The sequence below is a fragment of the Saccostrea cucullata genome, unplaced genomic scaffold (genome assembly GCF_032062105.1).
Source record: "Saccostrea cucullata isolate Sc308-1 unplaced genomic scaffold, CSIRO_AGI_Scuc_v1 ctg907, whole genome shotgun sequence".
Taxonomy (NCBI): Eukaryota; Metazoa; Mollusca; class Bivalvia; order Ostreida; family Ostreidae; genus Saccostrea; species Saccostrea cuccullata.
This window is the reverse complement of record NW_026935419.1, coordinates 525,420-548,135: the sequence shown is the minus strand read 5'-3', so window position 1 is coordinate 548,135 and position 22,716 is coordinate 525,420. Positions and strand designations below refer to the sequence as shown.

Here is a 22,716-nt window from a genome sequence, read left to right as displayed (position 1 = left end):
ATACAATTACACAATGTATGTAGACACTTATTTCCCATAACAAAGTAATCATCTACAGAAATAGCAGTCACAAATGTATGTGAACCCTGATGTCCAATACAATCACAAATGTATGTTGACACTAATGTCCAATACAATTACACATGTATGTTGACACTGATGTCAAATACAATTACACATGTATGTTGACACTGATGTCCCAAATGAATCTTCTATAAGAAGACGAAGACATTTACAAATGTAGAAATCACTTACAATCACTTACATTACCACAGAACAATCATTTGACTTGAAACATTTTCATAATATATAACAATCATTTATTAAAACTACGTATAACGATAACTTCCACGGCCTATAATAATCATTTAAATTACCTGTAGCTACGTTTTCTTTCTTTCCACAGCTAACCTTGTCAAAACAGGTAAGATTTTCCAAAGATAATGGTTAATATTGTATAACATATTAATTTTTAAAATTCACATTTTAATTTTAAAGGGAACACACACTTGCATATTTTTAATTGTTAATATTCGCTTCAGATTATCTTGGTTGTTATCGAGACCAATGGGCGAGAACCCTAGGTGGAAAGAAAACCCGATCAGGATCAATGACATTTGAAAAATGTAAATCAATTTGTTCCCACAAGAAAATCAATTCCGTATACTTCGGACTAGAGGTAAAAGAAAATTTTGCTTTATATATAATGAGTAATAGTGACGTTGTTGGATTAAAGGCAAAAGTAATTACATCTGACAGTTCATAGTAGCTTTTCTTGATAAAGTACTTGTATTCACAAACGTTAAAATATATCAAACCAAGCGAAAATTTATAAAAATGTCAATTATAAGCTAATTATTATCTTCAGAAAATAAAGTAAGATCAGCGTGTTTGTCTCACTAAATATTATCTGCAGTACTTATACTTACATAGGGATAATTTGTATTCTGAAAAAATTGAACATATTTTTTACATTCCCCTTTCATTTCATTACAATCAATTCATTATTTTATTCATCATTTTATTGAATCTCATATTTAATATTATGTTCATATACTCTGTTCTGACAGAATCGAGATGAATGCTTTTGTGGAAACTCTATAACAAGAAGTGTGTTGAAAGATGAGGGTGAATGTACACACAAGTGTAAAGGAAACTCCAGACAAGGATGTGGAGGTCCCTGGAGATTAGCTGTCTATAGGAACTCCAAACACACAAAAAGTAAGTCACTCCAAACACACCGAAAGTAAATCACTCCAAACACACCAAGAGTAAATCACTTCAAACACACCAAGAGTAAATCACTCCAAACACACCGAAAGGAAGTCACTTCAAACACACCGAAAGGAAGTCACTACATAGAGTTATTTATATGATTATGTAGTCCAAAATATCTTATCTTTACAGCTTTATTCACGATTATGTGTCAGGAAACGTAAAATATTAAAATCTTTAAAAACGCCTAGAAAACTTAAGATAATTTCGAATATTATATGATGTGTATTTGATAATAGATTTGAAGTGTGAATTTATATGCCAACTAAAAGTAATCTAGGCAAAGTTTAACAAGTTATATGCTATGTAGATTATTTTTACTGCATTAAGATTTGTAATTTGTGTTAATAGTTGTTTAATTTTACAATTGATAAAAATCTACTAAATCAGATAAACCCGACCATGTTTTATATTCGTTGTTTATAGAATTTGGTTGCAAATTATATAGATAATATTAATTTATACTCACTAAGTAAAGGAGATGGGCAAACTTAGCGTGCAGAAAGCCCACTAGCTTCACACATAAAAAAGTCATATTTAAATTGTGAATTTAGTATGTAGAGTAAAGTTCTCATTATTGATATTTATTGATATTTATGAAATCATGATAAACAAAGATTTCTGTGGAAAAATTTTCGTTGAAATTTATTCTTTGCCATATAAAAAATTAATGTTAAATCCATTCGGTTCGAATCCTAGCAAATAAATTCCTCCGTTGCATTCTTTATTGAGACAAGCACGCTAACCACTACACTACACAAGTCTTTTTGATATTCTGAGATTTCATTTTTCACCTTCATGTTTGTTGCGCTATTGGCTTATCGCTCGACATGTTCACCCATCTCTTTTCTTAATGGACTTGAACGATAAATTACGTTTGTAAACTAGTTTAAGGGGGAATCTTTGTGCTTGAGTTTTTACATCTGATTGTCATCTACAGTATTTTTTCAGATAAACTATAGTTAAAAGATTCAGATATTCATATATTGACTTGATATATCCAAGAAACTTGAAATAGAAGATACCATAGCGTCTTCCACTCTTTTCAGTATTTGAATGTTTTACTGACTATAAACATTAAAAAACAAGACAGCATTTCCCAACTTACTCGATACTCAAAATTATACTTTAAATGTTAAAATAATATTTAAAAATTTATATTAACCCAAGGCATACTACTGACAGACAAGTTGATGTATCACTTGATGGGGTTTTGTCGTATTTTGACCAATGTCAGGATATTGTTTTTGAACATAAAAACTAGAAATATAGATTTAGGTGTGCATCCATCTAAAGAAGTTTTATACTGACATCAAAACTCAAGCATTACTTTTAATAATAGTTTGAATTTGCGAAACGTTGCTTTAGGTGTGAACTTTAGTCCAATGATCGATGTTTAAAAAATAGACTTACTCTGAATTATTGTAAGAAAAGTATTTGCTTATTATGTTCGTTTATTTGATTATTGTTTAAAAATCATGAACCATATGATAAATACTTACTTGTTTTCCTTTTAAATTACAGCCGGCGTTTCAACAAAAGGTAACAAACGTAGTATAAATTCCTTATCTCTGTAGAAAAGAAAAATGCAAGTAAAGAAACTGATTTCAATATTTTTCAATAGCATTAAATTTTGCTGATTATAAAGAGATAAAGAACCTTTGGCATCAAATTCATTTCCTGTCATTAATATGAAATATTCTTATTTGTTCTCCAGATCTATTAGGTTGCTTCATTGACCAGCGCAGCAGAGTCCTGGATGGTGGAAGAACAAAATCTAAAGATATGACTCTTGAAAAATGTAAAAACAGATGTATTAGTGAGAAAAAGAAGTATTATGGTTTGGAGGTATTAAAATCTGCTTTTATTTATATTTTTAGTTGGTCATCCCCTCAATTCCAAAGACTTACCGATTAGAAGTTACTACCAAAATGGATTCATCCTGAATTGTATTTTAGTTGATATATTATCATAAGTGTATCAACATCCCCTGAATACCACAGTCAATATGATAATAAATGAAAAAACTTACACACATGTTTTCATTCAGGTCGGCGAGGAGTGTTTCTGTGGCAATTATTTGACTCAAAAGAAGTCTCGACCAAACAAAGAGTGTATGACCCCGTGTAAAGGGGACAGAACTCAGGCTTGTGGTAGTGGATGGAGAGTATTGATCTACAAAAACACAGCTTATAAATGTATGATAGAGGGTTCTCGGAGAATTCTTCAGGATAGAAACTTTTAAAAATTATCTTTAATAAAATATATTGATGTGTATAATATAAAACCTAAGAATTCAAAAATTCAAAAACGTTTCTTTATTTGTTAATGACATTAATACTTACTAGAATGATATTTTGTTTGTTTTGCAGCTAGCGTCATCAGTCAAAGTAAGTTCCAAAAATAACGGTAGAGTAAATAAATTAGAAAATTAAGAAATCAACAATTATATAAGATATAACTTAGTGCAAGTACTTATTGTGTCTATATGTGACCTTAAAATAAACAGAAAGACTATATTCGATGAACTTACAGATTTCCTTGGTTGCTACAAAGACCAGCGTTCAAGAACACTTAAGGATTATAAAACTACCTCATCAAAAATGACGGTCAAGAAATGTTGGGACATTTGTCACAAGAAAAATTACAAATATTATGGAGTACAGGTAGGGATACTTTCAGATTTTTTTTTTTTGAAAAAAGGTCTATACATGTACTTCTATAAATCAGCTTGTTATCATTAATAGAACAACTAAAGTGTGTATTGTAGGACGCTGATTATCCAAAAACCCCTACATTTATTCTGTAATTGTGTATTCCTTTTAAAAAATGGGAGAAATTTTCTCATTCTGTTTTCTGTAAACACAGGCAAAACGTGAATGTTTCTGTGGTAACAAACTGACAAAGAAAGTTAAGAAGAACAGTGAGGAGTGCACCCAGCCCTGTTCTGGGAACAAGTCTCAGGGGTGCGGAGGGAGCTGGCGTCTGGCCGTGTACACCAACTCCAAGTTCCCAAGTACGATTTTATAAAAGAAAGATAACTGTTACCTAGTCTGCGTATATTTTTTAAAACCTCGATGTTTAATTTAATAAAAATGAATTATGAAGATTATGAATAGAGTCCATTGGAAAAAAACAAATTTGTAGCAGAGGAAACACAGACATCAAAATCTATTAGAGGTTGGATTAGGTGTCATGAAGGAGTAGGCCCCTTGCACTGTATATAGACCATAAGTAGCATACAATAGCGAAATTTATTTTAAATATTCAAACATCAGAAATACGTTCAGTTGTTTGTTACTGGTGCTATGTCTATTGTTCAGGAAATTATCAATGCAAAATTAACAGTCTTCAGTCTTCATTATTATATTTATTGACTTGTTGCTAAAGTAGATGAATTTGCAAATTACACTTTGCTCTGTTTATTTGAACAACTGATTTATCTTTTCTGGTTTTTTTATAGCGAAAGTTTCTACCACAAGTGAGTATATACATTGTACATTCGTACTCAAAATGGATTTTCTTTGGTTGACTAGACAATGTCAGTAAACCTTTCAGTAAGCACTCAATAATGTTGTTTTCTTTAAGACTTCATCGGCTGCTTCAAAGACCAGTGGTCACGGACTTTAAACGGCGGAAAAACAGTCTCAAAGTCCATGACGTTGGAGAAATGTCAGCTGACATGTGAAAAGAAAAATACCAAATATTACGGTTTAGAGGTGCATATATATGTCTTAAAACATTGACTTGTATGACTCAAGTCTAGTACTCTTACTGTTAATTCGACAATTTTAGTAATGTTAATTCAAAAATGGTGCTACCAATTGATTTTTACCGACAAGCATCTGCTATAAATTTGAAGATATTTCTCTACTGAATATTTAATTTTATATTGCTTTGAAAGCATTGGTGTTTTCTTTAAGAGCTGATTCAATAAAAAAAAAAATTATGACCAATCTAAATTTTGGACAGAAATTTTCAGAAACTAACCACAGTTTATACGATTTTTTAAAAAAATATTTTTTTACATTTAGGTAGGGAAGGAATGTTTCTGTGGGAACTATTTGACGAAACGTGAAAAGAAGGATAAAGAGGATTGTCTAATGGCCTGTCGGGGGAACATCAAACAAGGATGTGGTGGCCACTGGAGGGTACTCATCTACAAAAACAGGAAATATAAAAGTGAGCACATGTTGTCTTATCAAGTCTGAAAAATAAAATCAAATATCAAATCTGAACATACTGAGTGTTTTATTTCTTACTTTATATACTAGTAATTGTTATTGATTATGTCATCTATGCAACTTTTTGTTTTATATGGTCACGATACAAAAATACGCTTCAGATAATATGAAAAAAATAATAAAATCAATTTCTTTTCTTTAATTTTTTAGCCAACATAGTTCAGAAAGGTGAGTGATTATAATCATAACAAGTTTAAATTTTAGATGTGTAAAGGAATTTTAAATTATAAGAAGCATATAAGAATTCATTTAGTACATCATTTCTATATTCACTTGAAAACCATAATACTCTTTAAAAGAATTATACCGGTACATTAAATTGGTTTGAAATGTCAGGATTTGAATTACTGAAGCAATATAATATTTGCTAATTTGTATAGAATTTGTGGGTTGCTACCAAGATCAGCGGGCGAGAACACTCAAAGACAAGAAGACAACGTCAAAGAAAATGACTGTTAGCATGTGTAGAAAAACGTGCCTTGATTTGAAAATGAAATATTATGGTCTAGAGGTAAGTACTTTACTGAACACTCGCTTAAAGTAAAAATAAAATAATAAAATGCTTTCTGTCATAAAAAACTATGTATATTATTAAAGTAAGATGGAATAAATACATACATATAATATGTAGAGAATAATTTACTTCTCATTTCAACTGTCATACTGTAAACGTATTACATTTGGCTGTGTAATCTTTTTTAGCGTTTTGGCGGAAAGACACTTCTGCTAATTCAAGTATAACGCTAAATGTTTTGTACTTATATACGTAAATAAGAACGATAAGAAATGCGCTAAATTAAATCTAAGCTAACTTGTTCAACACTAAATTTCCGCCAAATATCGTACACGCGAAATATAATACATTTACAGTACTTTGTAATATAGTTAGGATAATATGTTACTATTGATAAATATTTCTAATTATTGGTTTACAGTAACTTTAAATATATTTCCTTTAAAAACGGTTCTAAGTAGTTTAGAAGTGAAGATTGTTACTGCTACGGAATAAGGCAATACTATTCTCATTAAAATAAAGGGGAAACTTATCACAAATGATTTACAATATCCAAATACCAAAGCATTTTCCATGACTAAGAATTATTTGAAAAAAAGTAATTGGCCTTTAAATAAATAAATAAAATGAAATAAAATCGGTTTCCATCATGAAATACTTATTTTTTGGAGAAAAACATAAAGCGGCAATACGACTGCAAATCGTGTGATTTTTCATTCAAATTTACCTAATATATCATTCAGGAATAGGGTAAAAATTTGAAGTAAGCATTTTGAGAAAAATAAATATTCTCCCCTCTTACAAAATTAACGTAATTAGAATCTGCCGGAATATCAAAGGTCGTACAACTTAGATCTGTTGACTAAAATGGCACGTGCACACAATGTAGGGTTTACAATTATAATGGAATATTAGGTAAAAGCAATTCTCAGAATCAAAATATCTTAACTCTCCAGTAAATTAATAATAATTAACATTTCAGTCTGCATTCAGACGAATTTAACATGATTAAGCACAAATGTTTGACGTTTTGTGTATTGGGGTGCAGGAAAGGAAAATCCACAAAATCGTACGTCATCGCGGCAAAATGTCAAACAAAATATCTTTCTGTAGTTCTAATACAATTTGCACTTCAAATGGCAATAATTTTTATATGTCATAAGTGCATTTTTATGTTGAGTTTACACTGATTTTTTTTTCTTTGAAAGCTATGGAGATACGAGAAATGATAGCATGTATCAACAAACCTGTAGGGTAGAACCTTCGCGAGCCCCACGTGAATTTCGCCGAGGTCCCGTTTCTTCTTCATCCAATGATTATATTAATTTCCCAACTAAATTTTTGTCAGGAAAGTTTTTTTTTTAATTTCAATCCTTATTTTTGGTTTTGTTTTTCGTTTTGGTCGACTTTGTCAATGTAGCAGGCCGGCCTACCGGGCTTCCCTCTCTTACCATGCTGTTTTGTTTATGAAAACTATACGCATGCGTCATGTGCGTGTATAGCATGGAATGTTGAGCCTCGAACACGTTGCGATGTGTATATTTATGTACCATAAATAATTATTAATTTTAATGAAATAATCAGAATTATTTACTTATAAAATTTGTAATTTTCTGAAAGGTATACATTTATGAGTATGAAAAAAATTCCAAATCCTATAGGAAAATTTTAACAAGTCTGTTTTTGAAGAGATGCGTGATATTGCCACTTTAAAATGTGAATTTGTAGGCAACAGATGAGTGCTTCTGTGGTCTCAAACTATCAAAGAAAGTGGTAAAGGCTGATGGTGAGTGTACCAAGCCCTGCAAGGGAGATAAATCTCAGGCGTGTGGAGGAAGCTGGAGACTGGCCGTATACGAAAACCCCGCTTTCCAACACAGTAAGTAATGAATAAAAGTACAAGTCATGAGATACGTCAAAAATAGGAGCGGATAAACATGTGTTAAACATATAAAATATGTAAAATGAGAAACACGTCCGTATGCATAAGATGAACATATTTTAAAAAATGTTCCTTAGTACCTCGAGCATGATTAAACATATATATATGAATTTTTCTCGACACAGTTGACAAGCATGATCATTATAGCTACATGTAGGTGCGAAGATTAAGCTGTAATTTTTCAAACGAATTTGTTTTGCAAAAAGGAAAATAGAGTTGTTGTTTTTTTTTAAAATCATTTAAAGGACTTGAATTTAAACTCTTTTTGTTTAATATGTTCACGTTTTTTTTCTTTTAAGCTGCAATCGTGAAGAAGGGTAAGACTTTCTTTTTATGACAGTAGCTGATTCTTGAGCCCATCTAAAGATACTGAATATAATGGCTGTCGGCTGAATAACTTCATATTTTTATGCTATTTTTATGATAAAATAAAATTAATGGGGTATGATAAAGACGATTAAATAATTTCAGAATACTTGGGTTGCTACAAAGATCAATACTCCAGAACTCTCAAAGAAAAGAAAACGAAATCCTACTCTATGACAGTAGACAAATGTCGGAAGATATGCACGGATCTCAGATACAAATATTATGGTGTAGAGGTAAAGTGATAATGTCATAATTTAACTTTACTATGAAAAGCAGACTTTTATCGACAAAAAAAAAGACGTGAAGAGAAATTGATATTTTAGGCTGCGAGGGAGTGTTTCTGTGGTAACAAACTGACCAAGTCCCACAAGAAGAAGGATAGTGAGTGCATGACCCCGTGTAAGGGAGATCGGGAACAGGCGTGTGGTGGGAGCTGGAGACTGGGAGTTTACCAAAACCCCAACTTCAAACCAAGTATGGATGAATGAAGTTTGATAAAGTGGTGTAAGACTTTCACATGCATAAAATATCATGTCTTACTTGAAACAAAATATTTAATGCCTTTTGTTCTGTTTCAGCGGCCATTGTCAAATCAGGTGAGTTAAAATTTCAGTAAAATTTCATTTAATACTTTTCATAAATTCATCTAATAATATATCTTTAATTGGTCGCCTGCACCACGCAGTGGTTAGAGCGTTTGTTCTAGAGATGCCGAGTGAAGAGTTGATTCGTAAGGACTTGGAGTCAATAAGATGAGACCATTTAAACCAAGGTCCCTTGTAGCAGCAAGTGCTGGCACAAATTTGATACCTGTTAAAAGTCCCTATGTGTCTAATACAGGTTTAAATTTGCAGTCCTCCACTGGGCTGAGATTGCATCTCAACATGAGTAAAAAATCCTCTAAGGACATTAAATTAATAAACAAGCAAAACCAAATATTTTTTAAAGAACACAGTTTTAAAACTTAATTTGTAATTTTTCTTTCCCTCTGTCACCTGTAAACTTTTATGTTCTTCTATGGACACAACAGAAATGGTTTATTAAGTCAGCTTATTTATGTCTACAAAAAGAAATAAAAAGTCGTTCCTACTAAAGAATCAACACGAGAAACAGAGCACATCAGAGGCTTGCTCAACAGAGCGAGGGCTTGCAGACATTTCTACTGGAGGTATAAAGAATTTCAGCGAGAGCTCGCAAACGTTCGCTTTGTTGCACAGGCCTCTGCTGAATGGATTATTTCTAATGAACAGTACATTGTATTATAACTAAGTAGATAAATTCTTGTAGAGTTCGTTGGTTGCTACAAAGATCAAAGAAGCCGAACACTAAAGGCAAAGAAAACCACCTCAAAATCTATGACTGTCAATAAATGCAGAAAGATATGCACGGGTCTAAAATACAAGTACTATGGAGTAGAGGTACTCACACAATCACCCTACATTTTAGATTCGAAAGACTTATTTCATAAAAATTTTAAGAATTTTCTTTTAAATAATAGTATGAAGTCTAACAACACAGCAAAAGCGTTTCATTTGGTTCATGAAATACTTTTGTTTGTTGTAAAGGCTAGCAATGAGTGTTTCTGTGGTAACAAACTGACTCAGTCTCACAAGAAGAAGGACGGTGAGTGCATGACCCCGTGTAAGGGAGATCGGGAGCAGGCGTGTGGTGGGAGCTGGAGACTGGGAGTTTACCAAAACCCCAACTTCAAACCAAGTATGTTAATATTTTATACAAAGCTCTCAAATAAATGCTGACACATACATATGCTTTTTGGATGTAACTTAAAATTTATTTCGTTTCAGCTGCTATTGTTAAAAAAGGTAAGAGATTATTTTCTTTTATAAACCCTAACTAAAATAAAATTAACTGACATTTATGAAATTTATTTAAGGCTAGTTACTTTAAGGTTAGTTATTATTAAAAAAAGTTAGTAATTGATTTTAGACTACGTTGGTTGTCATGTTGACCAATGGAAGAGAACTCTTGGCAAGAAGAAAACGAGCTCAAAGACTATGACTGTTGATAAATGTAAGAAAACATGTGTAGCCGCTGACACCCAATACTATGGCCTGGAGGTAAGAACAGCTCTATTTTGTCAACGGTTTTGTTTTCGTCATAATCAAAATCTTCTGACAATGAAATATATAATTTATTGAATCCTTTTTGAAGCAAAAGCCTGTTATAAAACATTCCTATTAATAACTGTTTTCTACTTTTTTTTCTGTTCATCCCAGAATGGTAACGAGTGTTTCTGTGGACATAAGCTGAGTAAGAAGAAGTCTGACAGTGAGTGTATGAAGCCGTGTACAGGGGACCGTGAGCAGGCGTGTGGAGGAAGCTGGAGGCTCGCTGTGTACAAGAACACTAAGTTTGTACCATGTAAGTTTGGTTGATTTTAGCATATAACTTAATGTAAAACCGTTTAAATCAGTTTTACATATGGATGCAGGAATAAGTATAATCTTTCACATACATATGACGAAGACTTCTTTAATGTATATGAAGTTTAAAAGTACGAATATATAAATATTAATCATATGTACTTTTCAACAAAAAAAAATTTAAAATCTAAATTGATTTTTGCATACACATTCGGATTCAAAATACAAATGGAGTAAAAGATAATACCAATATAATGTTCTATATTCAATCTATAATTTCATTTTTTCCGATAATTTCAGTGACTATAGTGCAGACAGGTATGTATCTATGATATCTGAATTAATAATTTTAATTTCACAGAGTGATAAAAATTAACATTTGAATATTTAAAAACTATTCTATGTTTTATCAAGGATATGAAGGCTGTTATGAAGATACTCTCATTAAAAGAACACTATCCGGAAAGAAAACACGATCTTCAAGTATGACTGTGGAAAAATGCAGAGATATTTGCAAAAAAGAAAAAGCAAATTTTTATGGTTTGGAGGTAAGAATGACAGAAGATTAAACATTTTTGCCTTGGTAAAAGGGTCGAATTTATATGTATTGTCAAACTTGAGAAGGCATTGTGTTTGAACATTATCGCATTGAAGAAAATTTAGAATTCTAAAACAAGTAAAATAAAAAACAACTGCTGTTTGAATACAGGCGAAAGATGAGTGTTTCTGTGGCATCAGCATGACCTCAGCTAATAAGAGATCTGATACTGACTGCATGCGTCCCTGTACCGGAAACAAGAAGCAAGGCTGTGGCGGATCATGGAGAATAGCCGTGTATAAACTACCAAGTACGTATCTATTCAATGAAAACCAATTGAATGCATTTTTTTAAAGATTATTTTATACACAGTAGGTTTCTTGTGATGGATGAAATGTTGATGTTTCAAAAAAGTTTTTTATGACTTTCACGCAAAGTTTTACGGTAAAAGCTAAAATTACAAAAGTTTTAATGTTTAAAATTTTCCATTATTTAAAGCTGTAAAAGCCCCAACAATTTGTAAAGACACAAAAGAAGAGATACAGTGTAATTCCACTGGTGGTGAAAGATCAGTTTGTATCGTGCCAAAAGCTGAACTCGTTCTCAGCGTAGACCCTAAGTCATCGGGCACCGATTGTGTGGCGGGAAAAACTTATGGAAGACATGGCGACGAAGTATGGGTGTCAGGCAAATGTGGCGGGAAATTTGAAGTGTGTTACAGACAAGGTACAAGGATGCATAAAAATATTTATGAATCCATACTTTTTTATTGTAGAAAAAATGTTTATTATTGGAAATGTCTAATAACTTCATATTCTTCTTGCAGCCGTCGAAGAGGAAGTTTCAAACGGTGATTATTTTACCTAGAAGTTTTTTTTTAAACAGTGTTATGTTAGAATAATTGAAATTTCAAAAATAAAAAAGAAAACATCGTATTAATTAAAAAAAACACAGGTTTTTCAACAAATGTATTTCCTTATGTAGATTGTATAAAGACAGCTGATGGCAGCGATTACACAGGAACGTGGAATAAGACCAAGTCTGGCAAAACCTGCCAAGCTTGGTCATCTCAGAGCCCTCACAAACATAGCTTTACCTCCCTACCCAACAACTACTGTAGAAACCCTGACGGGGAACCTCACGCCTGGTGTTATACCACTGATCCTAACACCAGATGGGAGTTCTGTGATCTAAAGCAGTGTGGTCAGTCTTTTCTACATTGCTCTACTCCTATATTTTGTATTGTTTTGTTGAGTTTTAAGCTCGAATATTGTTCGTTATCTCCATATATTTCATTCTATGAATTTACAAGGATAAGTTTTTTTATTAACTTACTGAGTACTCGAATGCATCAATTTGATAATTAATTTGTTTTTAATGAGAATATCAAGATACATATCAATGAAAAATAAAGCAAAACAGCATTGTTCCTAATACTATTATTGTGTATGTAACCGGTTTTTTTTTTTTATATCAGAAGCACCCAAGGCTGGTGAGGCAGAAGGTAAAGCCAATTACAGAGCATTTCTCACCAAGTTTTCTTAATTTTATCATTTTTTTCTAAAGTAAGCTTTTTTTCAACACAATTGAAATTGTATAGACACGTTTATTCATTAGAAAAATGTTTCTTTTCTTCGCGTTTTTAGAATGCCTTAGTGAACCTAAAGGTCAAAACTACCTGGGAACCAAAAATGTCACAAAATCTGGTTTAACATGTCAGGCCTGGTCTTCGCAAACACCACACAGTCACTCCTTTGGTAAAAGTCTGGGAAATCAGGAAAACTACTGTAGGAACCCGGATGGAGAACCCAAGCCCTGGTGTTATACAACAAACAAGGACAAACGATGGGAGTTCTGTGACATCCCAGAATGCGGTAATGTATTATTTTTGAAGAAGTTTTCAATGTCTAAGACTATATTAATATTGTTCTTTTTTTAATTAACAAGGAAGGAAGCTGCTTTCTTGTATACTGAGTGCAAACATATTTGTTATTTGGATTATTTTGCAATGCTTATTTTTAAGAAAGTGTACCACAAAGATGTTATCATGGTAGCACAGAAAGGAATTTTATTTTATATATACTCAGTAAATATCATGAAAATTCTGATCTTTAAATTTGACTAAAATAAGACTAGCATTTCACCCATTTGTGCATAATTATCACAATATTCCAATTTTTAGCGGAATGTGATGTTGAACAAGAAAAGGGTCCAGATTGCAAAGTGATTTACAAGATTTCTGGAAGTTGTCATTATGATTCTCACTATAGCAACGAATGTAAATATACAGTCAGTCTTAATAAAGACAGCACCGGAAATCTAAAGGCAGATGTAAAATACGGAACCACATCGTTCTCACTTGCAGAGGGGAAGGGTGTCAACAAGTGTGCATACTTTAAGATAATCGGAGACTATATGGTTATCGAAGATAAACTGGCCCATGGATGCTAAATGATTGTTGGGTTGCATATGAAGAAGACATGTTGTTTTATAGAGACTAGACCGTAAACAACACATTGTTAAAATTTTCATAGTGTTCTGTTATTTATGTAAATTGAATTTTATTAAAGTAGTTGCAGCATTTGTTTGACTTATAATTACAACAATAATATATACCTTTGGAATAATATCTATATAATTTCTATGGGAATATCTCTGAAAAGAGAGACACTCCATCAGTAAGTAAGAAGAAATTCGCAAAATTTGAACTAAAAGTCTTGTAAGGGATTTTATTTTTTTCTTCACTAAGTGATATTTGTTTCAGAATAACGTTGTATTCTTACATAATTTCTATACATGTACCTTCTTTTTAAGAAATAAATAAAACAACACAAAAATAGATCTTAATTAACCAATGCATTAATCAATGTAACAATTTCCATCAAAGTAACAACAATTGTCTACTTTGTTAAGCATTAACTCATAAATAAGAACCTACTAGCCATTGAAAGCTGAAAAGTGACTTAAAAGAAAATTGGAGGAATGAAATTAGTGTGGAAATTAAGAATTTATTACTTTCTATTACTTTGATTCTTCCATACACATAACGCTGGTGTTTTTCTTCATAATATACATAATCATATACGGAAAATGCTGGAAATAAAAACAAAAGAATTGTGATGTATGTCGGTTAATAACATTTTTGGGCAAATTCTGCTTCCTATGAATACAAAAATAGGCCTGCTAATAACGGGGGGGGGGGGCGCAATTGTTACCCATGGGAATTCCAATAGATTGTTGGAAGACCTCGTCTCCAAATAAGCCACTCATGATTTTTGTGGAGATAACGAACAGTAGCTTGTCAATCAAAAATTCAAACATCTTTTCAATATCATACAATCAGAATGTTTTTTAACAAAATAAGTTTGCAAAATGACAATGTAAGTATATTGACCAGTTTCATTTTATTTGAAAAAGCAGCTGTCAATGATATCAATAAGCGTGGACTTTAATTTATCTAAGGGAATCCGAATGGTTGATATAAAGTTGAAAAGTCGCAACTTTTTAAGCTGTTGATTTTGGTAAAATCTTTTGTTTTCAAATTTTCCAAATGCTCCTTGGAATCTTCGAGTATCCACATCTGATTTACACTACTTCTAAAATGTATTGTTACACAGTACTTCTGTAGTTTCTCTTTCACTACTGCTAATAATTTAGTAAGGAGTAAAGAAAGAGGCATGGTAGAACTTGAACCTGCTTGTATCTCTGTAAGAATTTTTGTGAAGTTTTGTAATCCAATATATGGAGATCCTTACTTTCTTACTTGATGATAAAAGTAACGATTTCAACTCTTCTATCCTGAACTTATTAAAAAGCAATAAACAATAATAACCTTCATGCGGAGTTTATGCCTCCAAATTGATTCGATACACAAGTATGTTTCAAGTACGAACAATTCCTAGAACGAAAAATAAGTTGATGATATAACAACCATCTCGTTTAAAGCCAACTTTGGGTGATACAATGACCTTGTAAGCAAATACAGTCTATCATTACATTCAACGTTGACTGAAGCAGAGTGGTATATGATCTGCTCTGTTCTCTATTACACATTTAATAAATACATTATATATTTATTATATGGAAAATCGTTTTTTTTTTTTACAAATGCCTTAGCATTTGTATGAAAATGTGTCTGCTTTTTCTCATCTTTTACACAAAATTAAAGGTATTCTTTATCGATAAATACTTTCAAAGAAGAATCGCACCCTTAAAAAGGATACAAGCAGATGTCGTTGCAGTAAATATTAGTCATTCTGCTCATATGCATACAGACTCATAGTCAAATATACCAAATGTGTTCAATTACATATAAATTTTTGTTTGTTTAATTGGCGTTTCACAACCTGCTGCTTGTTCTCGGTAAGGGGAAAATTGGACAAATAAAGATAGTGCAAGTCATGAATTATGGTTATATTTTGTAAACAGCTAAAAGATATTTTTATTCCAGTGAAGCAGAATAACCAAAATATACAATTCCATGTGGAACCGCATTTATTTAATAAAAAAAAAAAATACACGTAATATGAAAAAGTTCTTAGAAATATATTTGTTGATAAAATTATCTTCATTCAATGGAAAAAGAGGAACTAATTCTGTTATTATTATGTTGGCAAGACATCAGGAATATTTTTACAATGTACAGTGTATTAAATCCCGGATTTCCCTTGATGGCTTACAGATCATGCTAAAATGTTTTTTCATCATTTTCTTTTCAACAATGTTAAAGAATATTTTCTTGATATATTATCTTGTACATTATTTTCATCTTTTTAGCTCACCTGAGCCAAAGGCTCAAGTGAGCTTTTCTGATCAAAATTTGTCCGTTGTCTGTCGTTGTCGTCGTTGGCGTTGTCGTTGTCGTCGTCGTCGTTGGCGTCGTTGTCGTAAACTTTTCACATTTTCATCTTCTTCTCAAGAACCACTGGGCCAATTTCAACCAAACTTGCTACAAAGTATCCTTGGCTAAAGGGGATTCAAGTTTGTACAAATGAAGGGCCACGCCCTTTTCCAAGGGGAGATAATAATGAATTAGAGAAAAAATAATGGCATTTTTAAAAAATCTTCTTCTCAAAAACCACTGGGCCAGAAAAGATGAAACTCATGTGGAATCATCCTCAGGTAGTGTAAATTCAAATTTGTTCAAATCATGACCCCCAGGGGTAGGGTGGGGCCAAAATGGCCGATCAAAGTTTTACATAGGAATATATAGGAAAAATCTTTAAAAATCTTCTTCTCAAGAACCACTGGGCCAGGTAAGATGAAACTCATGTGGAATCATCCTCAGGTAGTGTTGATTCAAGTTTGTTCAAATCATGATCCCCGGGGCTAGGGTGGGGCCAAAATGGCCGACCCAAGTTTTACATAGGAAGATATAGGAAAAATCTTTAAAAATCTTCTTCTCAAGAACCACTGGGCCAGGAAAGATGAAACTCATTTGGAATCATCCTCAGGTAGTGTAAATTCAAATTTGTTCAAATTATGACCCCCAGGGGTAGGGTGGGGCCAAAATGGCCGATCAAAGTTTTACATAGGAATATATAGGAAAAATCTTTAAAAATCTTCTTCTCAAGAACCACTGGGCCAGGAAAGATGAAACTCATTTGAAATCATCCTCAGGTAGTGTAGATTCAAGTTTGTTCAAATCATGACCCCCAGGGGTAGGGTGGGGCAAAAATGGCCGATCAAAGTTTTACATAGGAATATATTGGAAAAATCTTTAAAAATCTTCTTCTCAAGAACCACTGGACCAGGAAAGATGAAACTCATTTGAAATCATCCTCAGGTAGTGTAGATTCAAGTTTGTTCAAATCATGACCCCCGGGGGTAGGATGGGGCCAAAATGGCAGATCAAAATTTAACATAGGAAATTAAGAATATATAGGAAAAATCTTCTTCTCAAGAACCACTGAGACAGGAAAGATGAAACTCCTATGGAATCATTCCCAGGTAGTGTAGATTCAAATTTGTTCAAATCATGACCCCCCGAGGGTAGGGTGGGGCCAAATGGCCGATAAAAATTTTACATAGGAATTTCCAGGGAAACCTTCTAAAATCTTCTTTTCTAGTACTTTAAAGCCATGCTTAGTGATATTTTTAAGGAATCATCCTTAGATAGTGTGGATTCAAGCAATGTTCAAATCATGACCCCCTGGGGGGTTAAAATTCAAGCCCCCCCCCCCCCCCCCCTCAGTAAACTTTCAGTTCTGATCTGATGTGTGCTTTTTCCTAGCCAATTGCTCAGGTGAGCGATGTTGCCCCTGGGCCTCTTGTTTTTAAATTTCAGTAAATATTTTGACGATCTTGGCGATTATAATGCATGTCTTATATGAAACAATCTCTTATAACTGTTTTTACTTTCATTATGAACAAAATTGTTTTGTATATCGTTTTTCTGTTGATCTTTGGATTTAGGAAATGACACAATATTTACTATTTCAGTAATACTAAAATAATATAATTTTGCTCGAAGAGTGGATAATGTTTCTACAATAACTCTTCCATTTCTATCGTAAGCTTCTCTTACCTATGTAGCCATTTTTCACTATCATCTGAGTATGGATATTTACTAGGATGTCTCCCAGTTGATTCTATGCTCAGCTGATGTACAATTTCTAAAACGAATCAGGTTATTGACAATTAATTTATTTATGAAACAAGGATATTAACAGTCTCGTTTAAAGTCAAAATTTCGCAAACTTGTCAGCAAATACATGTACAATATATCATTAATTCTACCACGATTATTGCCGACTTCAAAGAAAAGCCGCGGACATTATTCTCCAATAAATCACGAACGTCATCAAAAAAATGTCAGATTAGGAACACCTATCAAACCTGTACAGTTGAAATAAATATTTGACTCTAAAACGAAATACTTGTTTAGACCACATCAGTGTGCCGTCTTTTGCAGTCTGAACACTGTAAATTGCATCAAGTTGCTGATGAATGTCGGTTTTTAAATTATAGCCAAGCGGGGCTATTCCTCCCTACGCATTTAAACAACGTGATTTTAGTAAAAAGAGGAACATGATTCGGTCTCGAAATGTTGTTTGAAATATAAAAGCCATCTTTCAAACAACATTTCTCGACCTCGGAGGTTATCCTGCAACATTCACGAAAATGCGGACTTTATTTCTTAAGTAGAATGATGAATGATGTTTTTCATGAAAAGAATTAGACCATTATTTTCAGACCGAGTTATCTATGAACGTTTGCCCAATCATGAGAAGTAGAATTTGACGGATGTGACCGGTCTACTGTGGATGTTTCTACTTTATGGCACCTGATCCTACTTCTGAGGTTTTTCGAGGTTCTAGTTTGTTCTGCTCTCAACTTTATCGCTGTTTGTCATAGGATCAACCTACACCATTCAGTCAACTGCTGATTATTGAAAAACTGAATGCCGAGTTCTGTCAATCAATCACATTTTAGGAGACTTTCAGTTACCGTTCAGTAAACTGAAAGACAAAGTTTCATCCTGTGTGTTATCTTTGTATTTCATTTCATTTTTTGCATGGGGTTGACACTTTTTATCGACAACAATGAAAGTAGCTTGACACTGTACAAATATTCATGTTGACATAGACCAGGTAGTGTTGTGTAAAAGTGAGTAGGATCATCATCAGCGACCATATTAAAAGCAAGAACGATGGTAGTTTTTCTCATTATTTGGCAAAATGAAGATCTGGCTTCTATTAGTGTGTCTCGTGTTTTTATTCGACGGTAAGATTTTTTTATGCCAAAAGGGATTTTTTTATTAGCAATTTAATTTTCTTTACTTATTCTTGTTTTCAATGTTTTATAGGCAGAGTATACTAAAAACCATAAAAATTACTAGTATGTTTGTTTGATACCAAATAAAACCGAACTTAATTTCTCTTGTCTTTTTTTTCAGATGGAATCGCTTGGTGTAAGTGTTTCCAGATTGATAAATAAAATATTCAATTTTTTTCTCTAAATAATCCTAAAACTTTCGTTATATTGATATATATACATTTGTGGTATCTCTCCATTATATAAACATACAGAGAGAAAATATCTTCAATTCTGTATGAAGTTTGTCAGAGGTCAGAGGTCAATACGTGACCTAATCACACGGCGCAATAATATCTACCGGTACATAAATTTTAAAATGACGTGCTCTACTTGCTTTTCGTGTATAAAAATGAATAAAATAAGCAAGTAAAATGATAATTATTTTATTTTAAATGTAAACAAGTATTTCATACAGTTTTTGGGCTATCGATTCAACCTGTGTACATAGAGAAAACTAGGAGCCTAGCGTTTGTTTACATTTTTCTTCACTTTTGTCAGCTGCACAGTCTCTAACGTTCATCCTTTTTTTTGGATAGACCTTTGGTTAAATTTTCATGATAAACTTTTATTTTATCTTTAAATTTTACTCACGATAAATGTGTAAATCTGTTGGAAAATATCTTTGCAATCATGCCATGAACAGCTGCCAAACACCTCGGTGTTTTCGTAGTTCAATATAAAGCTGTCGCCAGTGTCTCCGTGTTTATCAGTGTTTTACGATAAGTATGCCTTTAGTTACTGAAACCGTGGAATATTTTTGATCAAATTGCAAATTAACTGGCTCGGACAAGTGTCTCAGTTATGTCGGATCCATCCATCCCTTTCCAGCGACCGAAAATCCTCCAACTTTTTATCATCAAACTTCGGACGTGTTTCTTGTGTTTTTTCAGCATCCATTATCATTTTCACGAATAAAATATTCCCAGACAACAATCTGTTCACTATTACTGATCACAAGTAGCCTTTCACAAAATATTCCCTTCGAAATAAAAGCCTAATGAATTTGAAGCGTAACCGCCATGCAAGCCGATTTACACCTTGCGTCATTTTTCAAAATCTACGACGGACGGTTAGTGCAATAATTTAAATTCGAAAATATTCAGTTGTCTGTCTCAAATGTATATAAAAGTAATAAATAACAAGTTTATAAACTTCAATGGGAAATCAAATCTATTCGGCCTTCACAGGATTTGATCACGTGACCGACCCACTTCAATTCCCGTTGAAGTTTATAAACTTGTTATTTATTTCTTAAATAATTAAAAAATCGTTTACAATACACATTTGCCTAATCTATCTTAACTTTGATAAACATATTTATTTTTTCTGAAATTATTGCAGAGCAAGAGTTTAAAAAAATCTTCAACAATGAATAATAAGATAATTTGTAATTTTCTTTAGTATGGCACTGGAAAGGAATGAGAACCACAAATTCAGTTTGCCAAAACCATAAAATGAGCCTGAAATGTTGGCATGGTACCGTCATTAAGATACACTATGCTAACTACGGTCGGACAGACTATTTCACCTGTCCACGTGGGCATCTGTTGACGGACGATTGCGTGAATGAGAGGACAAAGAAAATCGTCAAACGTCGATGTAATGGAAGGAGGCGATGCAAACTGAAGGCTAGCTCACGAGTGTTTGGTAACTCCTGTCGGGGGACTACTAAATACCTAGAAGTAACCTTTTCTTGTGTCGGTGAGTACAACTACTCAAATTTACAATGTATTGTAAACTATATATAGTATTGAAAGTCATGATATTATTTATTATTATACTTTCATGTTAAATACTAAAATCTGATTGGTTTAGACGCAGTTAACAATCCGTTCGATTACCCTGAGCCTTAGCAACACACGTGACAACGGGTAACAACGGTAATGCCACATGCGTGGAAATTATGAAAGCCATGATATTGTTAATGTGATATAGCTTAAAAACAACAAACGACAGACGATTCTTGCGAATACCAGAAATAACGAAACTTTATAGATAAATGACTCTAATTCGAGTATCAAACTAACAATAAATTATGAACCGGTGAAAGAACGTCAAGACGATCGAACGTCCTAAATCAATAAGACATTCAGTATAATAAAATAAAAAAATTTGAAATTGACACCCCTCGGAAAAACCATTGTCAACCTCCGCTGACGCGTCGGTTGACAATGGTTTTTCCGAGGGGTGTCAATTTCAAATGTTACCCTCCAAAACAGGCACCATTTATATAATGTGGCTTAAAATTCAATGCTGAATAAGACGATGTTCGCAACAGTGCAAACCAAATTGGTATACGTGATTTAGTACGTGTATACATGAATTTGGAATGCCAGTAAATTTCTTATGCTCAAAAATATATCCAAAGATATTAATAAAAAAGACTTTCTCTCTCATCAATCTGAATTGGATTTAGGTTATACATTTGATTTTCATGTATTTGCAACATCTGTTTCTTTCTTGAAGATGCTGATGATGACAAACGAAATGTAGAGCTCGACGATTAGAAAGTGGCTGTCCAACAGAAATGAAATTGAAATTCGCTGTCAATAACGTCACTAGATAATGGAATTGTTTCATCATTGCTTAATCTAATTTAATACAAGGGTTTTTTTTTGTCATTTTTCCATTTGTATTTCTTGTTAGGCACTGAATGTAAGTCTCGAGAGATCAATACATAGCAGAAAATGTTTTCAAAACTAGATTTTCTGTCAAATTCCAAAAATGAATTTAGAAGAAATATTGAAACAAAAACATTCGTTTATAAGATTTACATTCCATGCAGTTTACAGAAAAATTGAACATTTGTTTGTTGTTCAACGTCCCTCTAGAGATCGAGTTTTTCACTCATATGGAGACGCCACCACTTGCCGTTGCAGGGCGCCATATTTATACCCATACTCGGCACTCGGGCTAGTCTCAGGGTCATTGAGCGGTGAGGGAATTTTCCTCGAATTTTTTTTTTCGTACCAACACCTACATGTACTGCGACACAGGACTCGGTTTAAACGTACCCGATTGACCACGTGTCTACGCCCCGCAGTAGATTCTAACCAATGACGTAGGGATTAGCTCCATACTCCCCGACTCTAGAGCAGACTTTCTTAATTACCATTGTGCCACACGGTAGAAATTGAACGTAAACCAATGGAAATGCTATTTTCGTGCTGTAAAAAAGCTCATTACATGTATACAATTATTGCTGTTTTTTTTGGGGGGCGGGTCAATACGATAATTTAGCCACCTGAGGAGCACAATATTCACTGAGCCCGTAAAGGTTATGCATTTCAAATTTATTTGACAAAGCATTCTTGCTCATATTATATTAACTTTGCATTTTATTTGTCTGCTATATGCACTCAGGGAGCAGAGAAAAAGATTTCAAAGAATGAATGCTGTATATTCAACCTCCCTCCTAAACTTTTGACTGAGATCACCAATTTTACAATTTAAAAAGAAACATTCTTGCTCATCATGAAAAGCACTTGGTGTATCTGCTAAATGCCAAGTAACAGAGGAAAGGATTTTTTCAAAGTTTTAATCCCATTTCAATACCCCGGTATATATTTAATAGAGCCCTGTCCTTACACCAGAAAGGCCCACCCAAAAGGGGAGGGATATGTCATGAAATT

General features: G+C 33.0%; 1 protein-coding gene across 1 annotated transcript; it reads left to right on the top strand.

The window, feature by feature from the left end:
• The first annotated feature begins 544 nt into the window (after nucleotides 1–544).
• LOC134242777 (uncharacterized) lies at nucleotides 545–21,655 on the top strand. Its single transcript, XM_062724907.1, has 35 exons — nucleotides 545–679; nucleotides 1,071–1,221; nucleotides 2,800–2,817; nucleotides 2,993–3,123; nucleotides 3,326–3,473; nucleotides 3,648–3,665; nucleotides 3,811–3,941; nucleotides 4,144–4,291; nucleotides 4,739–4,756; nucleotides 4,864–4,994; nucleotides 5,310–5,457; nucleotides 5,670–5,687; nucleotides 5,900–6,030; nucleotides 7,762–7,912; nucleotides 8,275–8,292; nucleotides 8,447–8,577; nucleotides 8,668–8,818; nucleotides 8,923–8,940; nucleotides 9,632–9,762; nucleotides 9,910–10,060; nucleotides 10,150–10,167; nucleotides 10,292–10,422; nucleotides 10,582–10,726; nucleotides 11,029–11,046; nucleotides 11,143–11,276; nucleotides 11,438–11,576; nucleotides 11,765–11,992; nucleotides 12,093–12,116; nucleotides 12,251–12,469; nucleotides 12,744–12,770; nucleotides 12,913–13,140; nucleotides 13,449–13,712; nucleotides 19,164–19,178; nucleotides 20,486–20,785; nucleotides 21,551–21,655. Exons 1-35 carry the CDS (start codon nucleotides 611–613, stop codon nucleotides 21,589–21,591), a joined length of 3,942 nt encoding a protein of 1,313 aa, XP_062580891.1. The 5' UTR covers nucleotides 545–610; the 3' UTR covers nucleotides 21,592–21,655.
• Nucleotides 21,656–22,716: the final 1,061 nt, after the last annotated feature.